The sequence below is a fragment of the Mesoplodon mirus genome, assembly GCF_964341445.2.
Source record: "Mesoplodon mirus genome assembly, chromosome: 8".
Lineage (NCBI taxonomy): Eukaryota > Metazoa > Chordata > Mammalia > Artiodactyla > Ziphiidae > Mesoplodon > Mesoplodon mirus.
The window spans coordinates 34,445,598-34,464,661 of record NC_138984.1 but is presented as its reverse complement, the minus strand read 5'-3'; the positions used below and the strand labels follow the sequence as shown (position 1 = coordinate 34,464,661).

General features: G+C 44.6%; 1 protein-coding gene across 4 annotated transcripts in view; it reads left to right on the top strand.

Moving 5' to 3' along the window:
- The window catches only part of CDK15 (cyclin dependent kinase 15), a gene marked incomplete at both ends in the record, with an annotated part of 86,375 nt that overhangs the window by 55,102 nt on the left and 12,209 nt on the right, over positions 1-19,064 (top strand). For all 4 annotated transcript variants that reach the window (XM_082630827.1, XM_082630826.1, XM_082630825.1 and 1 more), the window contains 2 exons: positions 178-241; positions 14,369-14,417. In XM_082630827.1, coding sequence (XP_082486953.1) covers positions 178-241; positions 14,369-14,417 — 113 coding nt within the window. The remainder of the gene's footprint in view (positions 1-177; positions 242-14,368; positions 14,418-19,064) is intronic.

Sequence of the window (19,064 nt, the reverse complement as noted above, 5' to 3'; positions counted from 1 at the left end):
CGAAACTGCAAATGTTGGAAACACTAAAGTTTCTTTCTCTTACACATCAGCTGGCATAATGTGACATACATTCATTTCTTCCTTCTTCCTCCCTGATGTGTCCTTCATGTCTCCATACCTGCTCCATCCACCTTATCGCCCCCTCATCTTTCTTTGTCTTTCTTTGGCTTTATATAGGTGCTGGGAGTCCCTACAGAGGATAGCTGGCCTGGAGTTTCCAAGCTACCTAACTACAATCCAGGTAATATTGGCTTGAGCTTCCAAAAGCTCTGAGAATTAACAGTGTGAGAGCACTGGCCACACAAACAGGGTGTCCCTCTTTAATTGTTAACAGTGTAGATAGCCCTAGACAGATTTTTTTTTTTTTTTTGCGGTATGCGGGCCTCTCACTGTTGTGCCCTCTCCCATTGCGGGGCACAGGCTCCGGACGCGCAGGCTCAGTGGCCATGGCTCACGGGCCTAGCCGCTCCGCGACATGTGGGATCCTCCCGGACCAGGGCACGAACCCATGTCCCCTCCATTGGCAGGCGGACTCTCAACCACTGCGCCACCAGGGAAGCCCTAGACAGATCTTTAGACTCATATTCCTTGACTAATCTTTTTACGAGGAGGACATCATTGAAATAGTTGAGGTTAGATCAGTTCTCCAACTCTGTAAAACACAAGTAACAAGCTGAATAACAATCTGGAATGACTGTTACTGTGGATTCCACAACCATTTCCAAATACCCAATGGCTTAAAAGGACAACTCAAAAGATGGTCTCATTTTTGAGCCCAGTGACTATCATTGAGTTTATTTGCTAGGTTATTGTATCTCATAAAGTATAAAAAGAAAGCTAATACAATAGTGGGGAAGTAGAGGCTCAATGGGCCTAGGACAAGCCAGGTAACATGTCTCTAGATTGTATCAGAGTTCATCCATTGTCTCTAAACCTAACACTTGGTCATTTTCTGTCACACATTTTGTCCTCCAATACTGGCTCCTGGGGGTGGAAGTGTTGCCATGGGGGATGTCTTTGAGAAGTGGTCCCAAGGACATGCCAGAGAGGTCAGATTACCCAGTTGTCACTTTAAGGATGTTGAGACAGAAGAGAGGAGGCAAGCAATGAGCTATAGGATGAAGGGCCATATCAGAGGTTGAGAAGCAAGTAATGGCCATACCAGAGCTGGACTCTTGCAGGAAGGATTAAAGGGGAGGTATAGATATGTACAAATTAGGGAGAATGTGGCCCAAGTCTGATTTTCCAGTCTCTATATTATTCCATTGTCCCGTAACTAAAAATGGAATTTCCCCAAATTGTTTTCATTACTAACTTTGGTATGAAGTTATCCTGGAAGCGTTTTATGAGAGTAAGAAATTGTAAGGAGATTTCAAAGACAATTAAAATGGAAAACATGGGCTTCCCTGGTGGCACAGTGGTTGAGGGTCTGCCTGCCGATGCCGGGGACACGGGTTCGTGCCCCGGTCCGGGAAGATCCCACATGCCGTGGAGCGGCTGGGCCCGTGAGCCATGGCCGCTGAGCCTGCGTGTCTGGAGCCTGTGCTCCACAACAGGAGAGGCCACAGCAGTGAGAGGCCCGCGTACCGCAAAAAAAAAAAAAAAAAAAAAAAGGAAAACAAAAGACATAGGAGGATGGGAATTTTTTTACTTTTTTCTCCAGCATCTAATAGTTTTGCTCAAACAGCTATACATACAGTTCAGGCACCTTGAACTGACCAGGACTGTGGAAAACCTACACCAGCTAAAGACCGACTGTAAAGTCATTTCAGCTGCTTTGTGAATGACCTGTATGCATTGCTAAATGATGTTCGGATTTCCAAATAGTTTATCATTTCTAATGATTTTGCTTGAGTTTACTACTTGAGCAAAATGCCACCCTCTCGCTGCAGGGATTGGAATAACGCCTTTTCCCTTTCACTCTCTGAGTGAAATGGGACCCCTCAGCTTCCTAACATGGATGCAAGCAGAAGTTTAGGGTCACAGATGGGTTGTAGAAAAGAATCTGAATGATCTCAATACAAAGCTGCCATGGTGAGCATATGCTGTTTCCCCAAACTTGAAATGTTTGGGTTTCAGGTTGATTCAGGAAATAAACAGTGATCCTTGATGAGAACAATAATGATAGAAACTTGTCCAAAATGCTTCCCTGCCAGATTCTGTACTAAATAAGATAACTGGGTTCCAATAAAACATCGAGAAATATGTTGCATTTTTTATTTTGCTGTCATTTCAAAGTAATATGCAATTTTTTATTTATGAAGAGAATTCTCCAGGCCCAACATCAATAGGGTTCATACTTTGCATTGTTTTTCTAGTAAGGATTCAATTTAATTCAAATAAGTCAAAAATTTCTGAGCACCTACTATCTGCCAGGCACTGTGTAACGTGCTGGGTCTGCATAGATGAATTCGGCACATTCATGGATCTCTAAGAGGTTGGGTTTGTATTCATTCATCCACACTCTTTCACTGGCTCTCCTTATGGGGGGGGTGCTCACTTGTGAGCCCCACTTCCACGGGCTTGGGCAGTGTATAGCTGTGGGCCAGGCTAGGCTTACGAAGGGAAGGGCATTGTAACCTTAGTCACAGCCAAGATGTCTCAACTTTTACTTGTAAATCTTCAAAGTCCAGCATATCTTGGGCATGGGGTCAGTACTACTGATAACTCAATTACAAGGACTATGTTTTAAAACAGTCACCCACATTCGTGTTCCAGGAACATCCCCTTATATGAATTAAGAAGTTCCTTCAGGCCGCCTCCCACCCACCCCCTTCCCTGAGCTGTTGCTGCTGCTTCCAGGGACTTGAGCTCCAGTGATTAAGGGACCAGAAGAGGGGATGGGAGCCGGTAGAATGTCACAGAGGAGAACTGTTAAAGCCATTCTTGATGAGATTTTCATTCCTCTCCTTTTCACTCTAAGAGTCCCCAAACTTTGAATTCAGCTGCACAACAACTTTGAGGGAGCTGGAGAGCTCAGAACTTAGAGGACCATCCAGTGGCCATCTGTGCCCACGCTGCCCTTACCAGGTCTTGTCTCGACTATGTATGAACAACACAGTTTCTGTTTGTACAGGTTTTAAAAAAAACACCTGGTGCTGACCCCGCTGGACAGGTTTCTCTGACCAGTTACCTGGTTTCTTGGGACGCTGATGAGCAGGGCTGTAAGTTTTCTCGCCAGCAATTCAGACTCCTGTGCCTGATTAAATCTGGGTGAGGGAAGAAAGGTATATAATTTTAGACACTGGTCTTTCTTTCTTTCTTTCCTCCCTCCCTTCCTTCCTTCCTTCCTTCCTTCCTTCCTTCCTTCCTTCCTCCCTCCCTGCCTTCCTTCCTTCCTTCCTTCCTCCCTTCCTTCTTTCCTTCCTTCTTTCCTTATCTCCCCCAGCCCCACCCCCTGCTTTAAGCAAGCTGGCTGAGAACTCTTGTGTCTCCCACTTCAAAGGGCCAGTTGTCTTATTTTGATGTGGGCAGATTGAGAGGTAGGCTTTGAAAAGTAGGCTTTTTTTTGTTTAATCTTCTCTCCTGGGATAGCTTTCAGAGCAATATATCCAAGTGTCAGTGAGGGGTTCTGACGAGCACGGACTCCCAGACTCTCAGCAGGATCATTCTCTAACAGAAATATAAAAGTGAAATATTAAAAACCCTGGAACGTGAGCTCCATCTGTAGAGTAGCCAGTGTCTTGCCTTGCTTGAACCATGGGAAAAAAAGATCTCCTTGAAAAAAGAGGGAAGCGAAAAAAAGTGCTTTGAGTAAGAGGTTTACAGGTTTAGTAGAGCATAGTAACATCCCCTCAAAGAAGTGGGTGTTGCTCTGTGACCCCCCAAAACGCTCCTCCTTTGACTCAGCCGCCAGAACACTCACCCTCCCCGGCAACACACCCCCTTTTCACATGCTAACTGAGGCGCCTGTGATTGGCTGAACAATAAACTGGTCACACTTGCTAAAGGCCTGCCATCTTGCACACAATTAGCCAAGACACATTCATCAAACGGGCGGAACAGGGTCTGTGCTGGCCTCCTGCAGCGGGGGAGGGGAGCAGTTCGGGGATCCTTAGTGAGAGTCCACAGGAAGCAATAATAAAGAAGGCATGCTGGAGGGGATTCTACTATCAGAAAGTCTAAAAAGGTTAAAGCCCCAACTGATGCCATATCTGGGAGGCACTGTGTTTGTGACACAGAGGATCCCAGAAGCTTAGAGCAAACTGGATATTGGTCTTGATTGAAATCTGCTGATACATGACAGTAGTGTGAATTTAAAGGATGGACCCCTATAGACATTTTTACAAAACTCTCTCAGCCCTCTTAGCTTCCCCTCCCTCTCCCAAGAAAATGCGCTCAGGAGTCCCTCCCCTTTTTAGCCTCAAGCACTTCGGCCCAACTGGAACCAATAAGAATAAAGTGTATGTAAGAAGCAGAGAACCATTTAGGATGAATTAAGAGAAAGTATTGACTGGCAAGGTATTGGTCCTAAACTAAATATTTGGAGGACATTACAAAGAGTTAATTTTGAGGGGGGGGGGAAGTTAACATTTGCACCTTCAGTGGTAATATCTTCTGACTTTTCCAAATTCCCTTTAAATAGCTCTCCCGATGGCAATATAGACCCAATAAGATCATTCCTTAAAGACCAGTTTGCTACAGACTGGTGTAAGGCTTTTAAGAGAACCAACTAAATATTTAGACATTTCTCAGCTAAAGTAAACAGAGGCCTTACCCCTCTGGAGGTTGTCCAGGCACCATCTCATTAGATGCAAAGATCCTGTGATAAAGAAAAACTTTTTTTTCTGCCCACATGATTGCAGCCCAGTTGTGGTTTTTTAATGTGTCATTGATTGTTTCATCCAACTCCTTTTGCTCCACTGAAAGGGTCTGTCATGGCTCTGTTTGCTTCCTTAAACACGGTTTTTGAAAGCACTCATGCTGTGTGAGCTCAAATCCTAGCATTAATGTACTGCTGGGTTCATTTCACCACACTCAAAAGCGCCTAGTTTAAATCCCTCTCAATTCCATTTGAGGCACCAGAAGACTTTATCCTTCTCCACTAATGGTCCCAAGTTTACATCTAGATACTGGGGGTCAAGGACAGGAGAGGATTTAGAAATAACAGTGCATGACATTAGTCAATGCATTTGCCAAATTGGCAATTAGTTCCTGATGTGAGTGCAAAGCATTTTATTCCTGTCTCTTTGATGCCTGTTCCCGTTGAGAAGGGAATAGAGTCCACAGAGGCCTTCAAACTTTTAAAGAAATATCTGCTGAAAATCATGCCTGATTTGTGACATGAGCTCAGCTGCAGGGAAGCATCCGGGATTATCTTGGTCCTTTCAGCCCCAGGAAAGAACACTGCACGTGGAAAGATTTTCCACTGGAGGAACTTGGTAGAAATCAAAAGGCAGGAAAGCAGTACTAAAAGCCCTGCAGCGACCCAGATTCAGATGTCCTATAAACGATAGGCAAATGGATCCTGCTGACACCTAGTTATTTTCAGTACGCCTGCTTTTTCAACTTTTGACCACCAGGTGGAAGCAAGAAATAATGGGGGCGGAATACTGGCATCAGACAGGCTCACAATACAGCAATCTAGCCTTACCCTGGGAACGTTTTATTTTGACCTGAAATCCAGTGTGAGAGCTTCACTTCATCTGACATCATTACAGGACAGATGATAATTAAAAATCTAAAATGATCCTTGTCCATGTTGGGATTACATAGAGCTACCACGCTTTGGGCTCAAAGAATTATGAGCGTGTCTTTGTGTGCCTGCTGTGAACACAATCTAAGCTGTGCATCAGCATCCACTCAATAGAATGAGCTATTAGCCAAGTGAGTTACTCAGTGGGCTGAACTAAGGGAAAGGATACTGATAAGAGAGGTTTTCATTATTGGCATCAATTCATGGAGCGGCAGATCCACACTCCACCTTGTACTCTCTGGGGGTACTTGAGGAAGTGATTTCTTTCTCAGTTCCCTAATCTGCAAAATGGGAGCAATCCTATCATTTAAAAAGTGTCCGCTGTGTGCCAGGCACAGGACATACATAATAGCTAATCCTTATACTGTCTGCTAGGGTCCATGCCGGTTGGAGTAGCACAGTTTTACACCTGAGGAAACCGAGGCTTTCTCCCAGTTCCACACAGAGGGATTTCCTAGGTTGGAGATGGGTCAGTCCACAGCAAACCTGTTCTTCTTGTGTTCACCATGTTATGTCCCTCTGTCTCATTTTGCAGACAACATAATGACTTGATATATGTATACATTATAAAACAATAGTTAACATCCACAGTCCCTAACTTTTAGGCAATGCCCCATAAAAGTTAGTTCCCATCCTTTTTTTTTTATACAGGGTGGAAGTTCATTCAGCTGCTCAGTGACTCATCAGGGTTCAGACTCAACGGTAGTTGTATGAGAGCTGATGCAATGTCTGTTTCTTCCTGTTTAGCTCCCTTGGAGTTCTTGGCTTCCTTATAGATGTCAGGCAGAACTGACTTTGGTTTTTACTTGCTTGGGCCTAAACACTGCCTGAATTCACATACCCTAAGAGCTGACCTGCAGCTTTCAAACACCTCCCTGAGTCAGTGTGAGCGCCTGTTAAAGCTGCCCCTTCTGGTGAAGGCTCCTTTCTGCTGCCTGTCCTAAACTGCTGTGAGATGCCTGCCCACGCTGTGGCCACAGGCCTCTTCCCTGGGAGAACCCTCATTATCTACATAATGGTGTCCAGTAAGGGCCACTGAATCACAGACGGTATTCATGTTGTCATTGTTGGTTTCACCCAAAGCATGGTACAGCGGAAAGAGTGCTGAGGTTTTCTACAAAGCAAACCTGACCACTTCCAGTGTTTCTAGTATTTTACACCTGCCCCCATAACTGGCACGTAATAGTAAATAGATATTTGTTAGATGAAATCAACGGCCACCTGGGTTCTAGTTCCAGGTTCTAGCACCTTCTGGACTAATAATCCTTGTTCTGCCTGCTTTGCCAAGAAGGTACATGTAAGTTATTATTCACCTTATTGCTGGGTAAAATAACGGTCGTTTATCGAGCACTAACTATGAATTAGGCACTTTTCATACATCATACTACTTGGATTCACAACAGCTCTATCCAACAGGGGCAACGTTATCATTCCTACTTTATAGACGAGAGAGCTAAGGCTTGGGGAGTTATGTGTCTTGCCCAGGGTCACCTGGCCAAGAAGGGGGTGACCCAGAATATCCAGCCTGTTGAACTCCAAGTTGGTGCTCATAGGTAATTCCACAGTACCTTCCAAGGGCAAATATAATTTGGTAATAAAACAATGCCCTAGGCTGGCATCAGCCAATAACACTTTTCCAAGTTCATTCCCAAATGATTATGTCCTTTAACCCAGACTTGCTTTTAGAATCTGTGAGCTTGGTGACATGTTTCTGAAGTGTAATGTGAGTGGAGCTCCCGCCCTGGGACTCCAGCAGGCAACCCCACCTGCTTCAGGTAATGAAGCCACGATGTTCACCGAATCTATGAACCACCATCAGGCGCGTTGCTGTCCCACTTCTGGAGCTCGGCAAAAGCTCGTGGGAGTTACTATTAACACCTTTATTAACCCATCCCCCACATCAAGCAGTGAAATTCATTTAGATACATGGCCCACTTTGATCTTCATTAATAGTTTCTACATTTATTTTTAGTTTTCTCATCTTTATTTGGTAGCAATTATTAGTTTTTATTGAGGGGGACTGGATAATCTTAAAGTAGTTAAGATTAGGAAAAATTACAAATGAAGGAAAGCAGGTTAAAAGAAATTTTTTTCAAGTAAACCCTGCTACATTTCTTCCCAGTTCAGGAAAAAGGCCTTAAGGTCGCAAACATCATGGACCTGGGTCAGATCAGAGACTTCTTCCACACCTTAGTGGCCTGTGCCTGGCATCATCGATCTCTGTAAGATACAGAGTGGGAATCACAAGTGGGCTCTCTAGGACTTCCCTGGTGGTGCAGTGGTTGAGAGTCCGCCTGCCGATGCAGGGGACACGGGTTCGTGCCCCGGTCCGGGAAGATCCCACATGCCGCAGAGCAGCTGGGCCCATGAGCCGTGGCCGCTGAGCCTGTGCGACCAGAGCCTGTGCTCCGCAACGGGAGAGACCACTACAGTGAGAGGCCCGCATACCGCAAAAAAAAAAGAAAAAAAAAAAGTGGGCTCTCTTGAGTCACTTTTACCTCTTAAGAATAAGGTTTAGTAAATTTCATTTTTTATTTTTCACCTAAGCATCGATTTTTCATTCATTCAACAAATATTTATTTAATGCTAGGTGCTGAGACTAAGATTCAAAAATAAATAATACATTGATACCTGCCTTCAAGGCATACAGTCTAGAGGGAAAAACAAATAAATTCTACAATGTGGAAAGTATTATTATAGCAGGATCCCCTAGGGACCTCTAGGAACACTTGGAAAAGGGCCTTGGTTTGTCTGGGGAATTTAGGGACTGTTTGGGAGAAAGAGACATGAGCTCGGTTTCAGGCATGATGAAGTGGGCTTTCTCCAGGTGAGCAAGAGGGGGAAGGACGTGCCAGACAAAGGAACTTGACACAGAGGAGTAGGAAAGCCGGTGTACCTGGTAATATACAAGCAGGTGAATTGCTCAGGGAAGCTAGACTGTTGTCTTTGTGGCAGACCATTGTCGGAGATTAACCTGGAAGGACAGATGGGGAACAGATTGGAAAGTGATTTGTAATCATCCTAAGGATATGGACTCGACTAATAAGCAAAGAGAAGGCATCGGATGATTATTAGCAGGGAAGTGATATGGCAGGATTTAAATTTTAGAAAAAATTGCTTGGAAGACTATATGTAGAATTAAATTGGTGGTAGTCAGTGTGGCAATGCTCTAGATTCTAGAAGATAAATAGGAAGTGTCAACTAGAGCAGTAGCAATGGATGAAGAATGTTGGGGCAAATCTAAAAAGCATGAAGGAGGTAGAGTCAAGGGGAGGTTGTAACTGATTGGATTTGACTTGCGAAGGAGAAACCTAAATCCAGTGGGTGAGAGAATGATAATACCATTTACTGGCACAGGAAATAAAAGGGGGAAGGAACAGATTTGTGGAGAATGTAATGAGTATAAGGTTTGAACATTTCAAGATGAAGATATCTGTGAGACCATCAAATGGAGATATCTGAAAAGCAATTAGAAATACAAGCCTGTGGGGAATTCCCTGGCGGTCCAATGGTTAGGACTCTTCTCGTTCACTGCCAAGGGCCCGGGTTCAATCCCTGGTCAGGGAACTAAGATCCCACAAGCTATGCAGTGCAGCAAAAAAAAGAAAAGAAATACAAGCCTGTGATTATAGGGGTCTAATCTAGAAATACGAAATTGGAAGTCATCTGCTTAAAGTGGTATTTAAAGCTCCAGGTGTGAGTTCAATCGCGCAAGGGAGACCGTGTGGAGAAAGAAGACCATGATGGCACCCAGGGGGACCAGTGCTGAAGGATCCAGTAGAGGGAAAGGGTTCTTTGGAAGCTGAGAAGGAAGGGTCAGAGAGGCTGGAAAAGAGCGAAAGATGACGATAATTACCATCATTGTCGTCATCATCATCCCATGGAAATCATACGGCTGTAAACTTGGGGGAGCACCAAGTACCATGTCTGTGCATTTCCAGTGCTGAGCACAACACCTGCACGTGTGGCCCTTAAACATTTGTAGAGGCTACAGGGGAGTGATAAATGCAAATGATGCGTCATTAAATACCAGAAACACCGAATGGCATGATCGGGCTATAGCTCAAACATCGTCTGTGGGTGTGGAGAGACATTAAACACTGCCCCCGGGAGAGGGGAGACTCCTGACCGAGCCCATCACCTCCACCTTCTCCATCCACGCACCGGGAGCCAGGCCTGGCTTCCCCTTCCTCTCCAGAGACCATTACCTTAGGAACAAGCTTCCGAGGATAGATATTTTCTTAGAATCCACAAAAAGTTTTGATGCAAGGTTAGAAAAGTGAGAAGCCCCCAGTGAGCGTTGAAGTGCCAGGCTCAAATGCCAAGGAGCACCCTCCGTGACAGCACTGGCTTTTGGTGTCCCGATGACACTCAAACAGGAATGCCAAGTTCAGACTCCCTGAGCAAAAGACTAAGCCAGCTACCTGAGGAAGAGGGAGGCGAGCAGCTGTGAGGGCTTGAGTGTGTATATCTGGGGTGAGGCTGGGGGTGAGGTAGACGAGCTACAGATTTTTGCAAAGGCTTGAGATAGCGCAGTAAGGCTAACAGCATTATCAACTATCTAAATATATGGTATCTCAAGAATGCATTGTGTCCGGGAAATTCCAGAGGTGTCATTCAGTAGACCGCACTATAAGATAACCTTAGGGGGGCTGTGGTAAAGACTATAGTAACTAGAAAATGTTTCACCTTGAGCTAAGGCTCAAAATGGTCCTGGTGATATTGTATCAACCAACCAACAAATCTCTATTGACTTGAATCAGTTGTGGAATGAGCTTTCTTAGAGGTCTATGAAAAAATGCATTATTTTACTATGGTAGCAACAGTTTGGCCCTCATTTTACTTTTACTCTGTTCAGTTGGGAAATTAAAATGTTCAGCTTTTAAACTTGGCTTTTACAAAAGCGAAGTTTACTTTGCTCTTCCTGCCTCAAATTCCAACTGAACTCAAACGAGAACCCCTTTAAAGAGAACTGCAGAAGGAGCAGATGGAGAGGAATCTGGTCTAATGATTAACCATCAGCTTTGGAAGGAGAAGGGAAATAAGCTACCGACAGACCTACGATTTGAGAGGCTACTGAAGCCAGAGAAACAGACTTCTCTTGAAATGGCACTGGGTAAAATGCCTGTTTGTGGATCATTCTCTCATTGATCGCTTGCGGTTTAACTACTGGGAAAAATCAATGGGAACGAGGCAAGGTCACCCAGCATCAGGTTATCTGCATAAGAGCAGAGGGCTGGCCACAAGCGGGTGCCGGGCTTTGGCTCCGCTTCATAACCAGCAACCTGGCTGACGCTGGACACATCAATCCGCTATCTGGGCTAACGTAGCTACAAAATAGATGTGGGAAGAGAGTCAGGCACAGTCTATGCAAGACACGGAACCTCAAGTTCAATGTTGTCACATTGCCTCCTGAGGCCAACTCTTTTTTTTTTTTTTTTTTTTTGCAGTACGCGGGCCTCTCACTGTTGTGGCCTCTCCCGTTGCGGAGCACAGGCTCCGGACGCGGAGGCTCAGCGGCCATGGCTCACGGGCCCAGCCGCTCCGCGGCATGTGGGATCCTCCCGGACCGGGGCACGAACCCGTGTCCCCTGCATCAGCAGGAGGACTCTCAACCACTGCGCCACCAGGGAAGCCCTGGGGCCAACTCTTACAAGTCATCCTCTACTGGTAGAATTTATGAGGAATGATTTTTTTCCTTCATCATGCTTCCTCTTTCACATCCTTGAAAAACATGTGAAGTATGCATCAGACATGGCGTTCTGCGATTTTTATGTACATTGATTAACTGAATTTTCACAAGCCTACTTGAGGAAATGAGCCCCAGAGAAGTGTGTGGGAGTTGCTGGAAGTTGCTGGTCGACCCTGCCCTCCTTGATAGACCAGTGTCCTCTGCCTCATTTAGTGCCATTCTAGAAACATCTGGAGACCATTAAACATAATAACAACCACACAACAACCGACCAATGCTGGGCCCTCCCCAGGCTCGTTGAATCAGACTCTGTAGGGTGGAGCCAGCGCCTCCTTTTTGTTCAAAAACTCTCCCAGGTGATGCTAGTGTGCTGCTTGGCTTGAGGACCACTTGTGTGAGACCAGGTTGCTTCTCCGAAATGAGAGGTAGAAACAAGAAGAAGAAAAAGGAATAAGACTAACATTGATTGAGCCCCTACTACAGGCCAAGTGCTTAATCTTATCTAATCCTCCCAGGCAACTGGAAGAGTGTTCCCACTTTACAGATTGAGAAACTTCTGAGTTACTTAACCAGAGAGGTGAAGTAATTTCCCCCAAAGCCCAGAGCTCATAAGTGGCAGAAAGGAGATTTAAGCCTGGGCTTGTGTTCATGTTACTACACCACAGAGCTAAGGCACACACCTCTGGCCCACACTGAAAACTCAAAAGAAATTAAGCTAGGCTTGTAAGAACTCAAGCTTGGAACACGTTAGAATTTCAATAGAATGAAACAGCAAATTATGGATTTCCAAGGAGAACAATAAGCAGAAACCTTATTGAAACCTGAGAGGAGAAATACATGGTACATCAAACAAGAGAAAGAGGCAGAAAGAAAAAAGGCAAAGGATGAGGAAATACTTATACTTCACTCACTGCTCTAATTCTCACAACAACCCTGTGCAGTAGGAGCTATAATTATCTCGCTCCTGCAGATGGGAAAACTGAGGCCCGGTGAGGTTAAGCAACACCCTCAAGTCATACAGCTGGTTAAGTGGCATAGTGTGTATTCAAAACCCAAGTCCAGGGCTTCCCTGGTGGCGCAGTGGTTGAGAGTCCACCTGCCGATGCAGGGGACACAGGTTCGTGCCCCGGTCCGGGAAGATCCCACATGCCGCGGAGAAACTAAGCCCCTGCGCCACAACTACTGAGCCTGCGCTCTCTAGAGCCCACGAGCCACAACTACTGAAGCCTGCACCTAGAGCCCATGCTCCCCAACAAGAGAAGCCACCACAATGAGAAGCCCTGGCTCGGCAACGAAGAGTAGCCCCCACTCGCCGCAACTAGAGAAAGCCTGCGCACAGCAACGAAGACCCAACACAGCCAAAAATAAATAAATAAATAAATAAAAATTTTTTAAAAACTGCCAGCAGAGTAGTCCACATTTGATTGCATCTGACCTTGAAAACTCAGCTTAAATTATGTTCTTCGATCACAGCTTTCATTCTACAGCTCTTAACACCATAATGTCCATCTTTAATTGAACATATTTTTGAAGTTACACAGTAATATGTGCTTTTTATTTAAAAATAAATAAATTTAAGAAAATTAGCATAGAAGGGAGAAGGGTAAGCCCTAGTGACCATTATCACGATCAGGTGAGTGGTCTTCCAGGGCTTTTTACATACACATACAGACATGAATAGGTCAGTATTATCAAAACCATTTTTTGCCCAACTATGATTAAATTCTTTGTTGGATAAACAGTCTTGCTGTATTCCATTCCTATAGGAGCTGGAAGAAGAGAGGTTTTAAAACCAAGAGAATTATACTTCAGGCCCAAGGAAAATATAAAGCAAAAACATCCTTTTACATGAGAGTTGAAATACTCTTTTCTCAATTTGGAGTCGAAATAGAAGGATTTGATAAGTAGCATAAGCTTACATCCTTGCAGCCCCTTTTAGCACCCTTACATAGAGTAAGCATTTAATTAGTATTTCTTGAACGAATAAGAAATTGTCTCCTTTTATAGTGGTTTTATTTTGGGTTAAATAGTGTCAATATAAAAAAAATAATAATAGAAACACATGTATCCACATGTAACGTTGTAAAGAGTGCTCCAAAGAAAATTACAAATCTTATTATCATCCATTTTGGATTATTCAAGCCAGGATTCACTTCCACCTTTACTGTAAGTGACATATAAAATTAGTCCTGTTAACTTTTTAACCACTTCTGAGTTTTTAAGACTTTGCCCCCTCATTTGTCACACGTTTTCTTGGAGGGGGCGGGGCACGCACGTTTTGTTCTCTCAAATGAACTGTAAGCTCTGTAAGAGTGGGGAAGCTTCTCGTGATTACTTGTGTATTCTCCCAGCACTCGGCACGTTCTGCACCCAGCAGACATTAAATATTGTGACTGTATTATTTTAGTTTGCTAGGGATGCTGTAACAAAGTACTACAAACTGGGTGGCTTAAGCCACGGAAATTTATCGTCTCACGCTTCTGGAGGCTAGATCTGAACTTGAGGTGTTGGCAGGATTGGTTCCTTCTGAGGGCTCTGAGGGAAGGATTTGTTCAGGCCTCTCTCCTTGGCTTGTACGTGCTGTCTTCTCCTTCTGTCTATTCTTTGTCTTCCCCTATACATGTCCGTCTCTATGTCCAAAATTTCCTTTTTTATTCGGGCCCTGGTCATATTAAATTAAGGTCCACCCTAATGACCTCATCTTAACTAATTATATCTGCAATGACCCTGTGTCCAAATAAGGTCAAATCCTGAGGTACTTGGGCCTATAGGGCTTTGACATATGAATTCGGGAGAAGGACACAACTCAACCCAGAATAGTGACCTTCCATTTAAACTTAAACTCACGTAGTTTGCCTACCTGATAACTGAATTCCCTGTTACCCCAAGCCAAGAAGAGCATTTAGAATTTTAATAATATTTTTGGCCACAGGATTTTAGGGTTGTTTTTGTCTTTTAACGTGTCTGTGTATGCTTTCCAGAATGGTTCCCACTGCCTAAGCCTCAGAGCCTTCAGAATGTCTGCAACCGGTGAGTACCGCCTTGGAAAGCTTATCTCGCAGCAGGGTTGAAGGGACATTTCCCTGGGTCTCAAACTGATGAACATCCAGCCCCTGAGCACCTTGATCTGGGGGCCCTCAGCCCCAGGAAGACGCCTCTTAGACAGGCAGCCACCTGTGAGTCTGTTAGTTTTTCTCTGTGAACCATTTTACTTCCTGTGAGTTTGGTCATTAAAATTGTTTTGTGCCCCTCCACCCTGCCCGAGGCCCTGAGAACGAGGGAGCGTTGGCCTGTAAGAAGACCTAGTGGGTTTATTATTCTCCGACACAGAAACCAAATGACGTCACTGAGCAGCTGTTGGGGGGCAACGTGATTCACGGAGGCCACGCTTTCCCAGGCCCTCTCTACGCAGCCTCGGCTCGGACCAGGGCAGACTTTTATTACCAGCTTTCAACAAGTCCCCGGTTTCTTTTGCAAAGTAAAACAGATAATAGAGACATTCCCGGAATAGTTAGCTAACTAAGCCGTGCCAGGCAACCTCAGAACTAAGAAGAACTCAGTGTTTTCGGACAATGACCAATTACAATAACCAGTATTATTTGATCTGAGAGTAATTAGCCAAGGCTCTGTTCTTTTTGCTTCAGTGAGGAGACAAACAGGGCAGTGAGGAAAACATCAGAGACAGGGGAAAGGGGCTCAAATGTCAAAGAAAAACACCCTCCCGCAGGTGGGGAGAAGAGAAAGAGACCCTCAGTGAACGTTTGAACGTTGCTCTTCCCTGCAAATGTGGTAGGGTTTAACCCAACCAAAGTTTGTTTGATTTTTTTTCCCCATACTTACTGTTCATGTGCTTTAAAAAGCCTCCACGGAGAGTGGATATCAGAGCACAAAGAGTGAAATAGGTCGGAACACAGAACTATGAACTAGCAAAGGATCTTTTTTTGGGAGGGACACGATTCTCCCCAGGGCGTCCGCACGCTGCACTCTCATTTTCGAACGCGCTGTATCACCTGAAACTCCCCGTTGTTTTGGAGACAGGTTCCAGGGAACTGCTGTTTCTCATTTCATGCAAGACGTGCAGACTTCCTCTTGCCCGCATAGTCAGGCTCCCTGACCCCTAACTAGGGGATTTGGGTTTTCATGCTGCCCTGTGGCTTTCCTCCGTCTCACCACTGGCTTCCCGAACCTGCAGGCCGCCTTACTACCCTGCACTGCTGCTGTTGGCACTGTCGCACGGCAGGAGAAAGCGCCTGCAGCCGCCCAGCCAGCCCTTCCTCCTAGGCTGAGCAGGACGTGGAGTCGCTGAATATCCCGCTGGCTTTTCTGACCATAGGCAACACCTCGGCCCACTGCCTCGTTCCCAGCAATACCTCTGCCTTAGCTCAGACTCCTGGCTTCTCTTTGCTCAGATTCTCAAAGCAAGGAGTAATGGCTAGAGATGTGCTGTCTCATGCCATAGCCACTAAGCACATGTGGCTATTTCAATTTACATTATTTAAAATTAAATTTGAAATTCAGTTACTCCAAGGATTTACTGTATAGCACAGGGAATTATATCCAATATCTTGTAATAACCTATAATGGAATATAATCTGCAAAAGAAAACCCCCAAAACTGAATCACTACGTTGTACACCTGAAACAAACACAATATTGTAAATCAACTATACTTCAATTTAAAAAAATTTAGCTGCTCAGTTGCAGTAGCCACATTTGAAGGGCTCAATAGCCACATGTGAGTAGTGGCTACCGTATGGGACGGGGCAGAAATAGGATATTTCCATCAGCACGGAAAGTTCTATTAGACAGCACTGGCCTAAGTTATCACATGAGAAAACTCTTGGCTCTGAGACGGACTTTGTCATTGAAAGGGGACTAAGGTTAGGTGGGATGCTTGCTGTGTGCCTAGTAGGGGGCTGCACGTGTTAGTTCACTTATGCCTCACAAATCTCATTCCCATTTCAAAGAGAAGGAAACTGAAGCTCAAAGTTCAGTAACTTGGCCAAAGTCATCAAGCTAAGTAAGCGGTAGGACTGGGCTTCATCTGGTACCCAGGTCTCTGTGGCTTTGTCAGTTGAGTCAAGTTGCAAGTGTGATGAGTAAAGAGTAGCCTTGTTGTCACGGGCTTTTTTACAATATTTCTGCCAAGGAGCGGAGGAACTGTGAGCGGACTGGAAACGCACCTCGAGGCCTTGTGGGGTTTGATGGGATTGCGATTAACATGGGCCTAGTAAGTGCACACTCACTCATTAGACTGATTAGGAAATTATAGGACAGCTTCTCTGATGCTGTTTCTTTCTAGTGCTGGAGATTTTTTTTTTTTTTTTTTTTTGCGGTACGCGGGCCTCTCGCTGTTGTGGCCTCTCCCGTTGCGGAGCACAGGCTCCGGACACGCAGGCTCAGCGGCCATGGCTCACAGGCCCAGCCGCTCCACGGCATGTGGGATCTTCCCGGACCGGGGCACGAACCCGTGTCCCCTGCATCGGCAGGCGGACTCTCAACCACTGCGCCACCAGGGAAGCCCTATTGGAGATATTTCTTATTGGGCATATCTGCTTTACCACATCCTAAACTGACAGCACTAAAAAAGTACCCACTCCCCTGAAACAACAATAACAAAAAGGTCACCATCGAAAAAAACCAATATTTGATGTTTGAATAAAGTCTGCAGTTTAGTTAATAATATTGTGCCTATTAATTACTTAGTTTTGATAATTTTACTATGATTATCTAAAATGTTAACATTAGGGGAAGCTAGTGAAACATACAACTATTACTCCTGAAACTCTTCTGTAAACTTAAAATCACTTCAAAATAAAAACAAATTGAAAAATTGGAAAAAAGATAGTGACCGCTCTATCCCTGCCCTTTTTCTCTTTCTGTGGATCTAGGGGAAAACAACAAAGGACCCAGCTGAACTCACCGTGACCAGCCTTGTGCTGCAAACAGATAAAGCCCTTCCCCATCCACCTGCTGGCAGCAGTGGCAGTGGGAGAGTTCTATACTCAGCGCCAGGCTGTGCAGAGAAATCAAGGCTGTTGCCTTAGGCCCCTGAGAGCCACCAGATTCCAGATATGTTGAGTGACTCTTTCTTATTGTTCATGTTTCTATTCTGGACTTCTAAAATTAAATGCGGATGTCCTCGCACCCCGCACATCTTTCAGGATTGATTTACAATTATAATCCTTTTTACCACTTTCATGAGCAGTGGGGCCCGTGGCAATTCAGGTTGGCTGGAATGAATTTGTTTTCTTTGCACACACAGACAGGAGCTCTCCCAGAATGCTGATGGAAATGGAAATTGGGACAACTAGCTGATAATCAAAAAATGTAACATGTTGTATAGTATCCTTCAACCTGGGAATTTCAATTTCCAGAATTTATACTAAGGAAATTATTGCACAAGTACACAATGATTTCTCTTTGAGGATATTTGTCACAGCATGATTTTAATAGTAGCCCCTTACACCCCAACAAGAAAGGAAACAACTTCAATAAGCGTTTGGCTATGTGGACTATGGTATAGCTACACAGTGAAATGCTCTGCAGTCATTAAAACTATGTCCCAGAAGGCTATTCAAAGTCCTGGGAAGATGATCAAGACAGTCAAGTGCAAAAAGTAGGTTGAACAGCATGTAGAGTATGATCCCATATTTTTGTAAAACAAAAAATATATCTGTATAAAAATAAAGGACTGAAGAATAACTAAACACTAAAGCAATGGTGATTATCTGAGTGAAAAGGGTCATCTCAGAGTGATGAGATAGCTTCAGTTTTCTTTCTCTGCATTTTCTAAGTGTTCTACGGCAAATGTATTATTCTGGCAATGGAACACTTCTCACTTCTGGAAATGTTACTAGTAGGAGAGGTTCACCAGAGGGTTCTTTGTCTTTATTAACAGACTCTCATTAATTGGGTGGTAGGTTCTCTTAACTTTGCAAGATACTCCTGGCATGTTCCATAGCTAATATCACAAGCCTAACAAATAATATCTATTAACATTTAGCCTATATGGAAATGTGCTAGTAGGCAAATTAATTTTGCGATGTTCGCTTTTCATGTCAACTTTCATTTCCAAAGCAGGGGTTGTAACCAGTGAAGAATTGTTCGGGTAGGAGTTAGAGGAAGTGGGAAATTGTAGAAAGTTGCCAATAAAGGCAATGGATAGTAAACAAGACTATAGATGGCAGAAAGAAGCAGAATTATACAAACATGGAGGTAAATTAACATTTGTGCCCAAAGAAGCAACATCTGTATCCCTAGGGCTCTTTTCTCAGCTCCCAAATAAGAGATCATAGCATGGTGGAGATTCTTAGGATGCTTGTCCAGATCAGGTGGTCCTACTATAAGCCTTTACTATGCTACGAGTAAAGGCTCGTAGTCAGGAGGGCACGTATTTGGTTTATACAGGGAAGACCAACGTGAAATTGTCTCCCCCGAGGAAAAGGCTTCATGCGTATACTCCGCCTCTGCCAGCTGAGGAGCAGAAGTAGGTGGTGGCGGTCACAGTTTGGAGGCCGTGAGATTGAAATAAGTCCCAACACCACTAAAAGCCCTGACACAACCTCGTGGGAAGGGCGGGGGCCGGGGGATGGGGTGGGGTCGGGGGAAGGTTGGTTAGTTGAAGAGGAAAGTCCTCAAGAAGAAGTCCCCGTATTACTGACCGGTTCCCACTCTC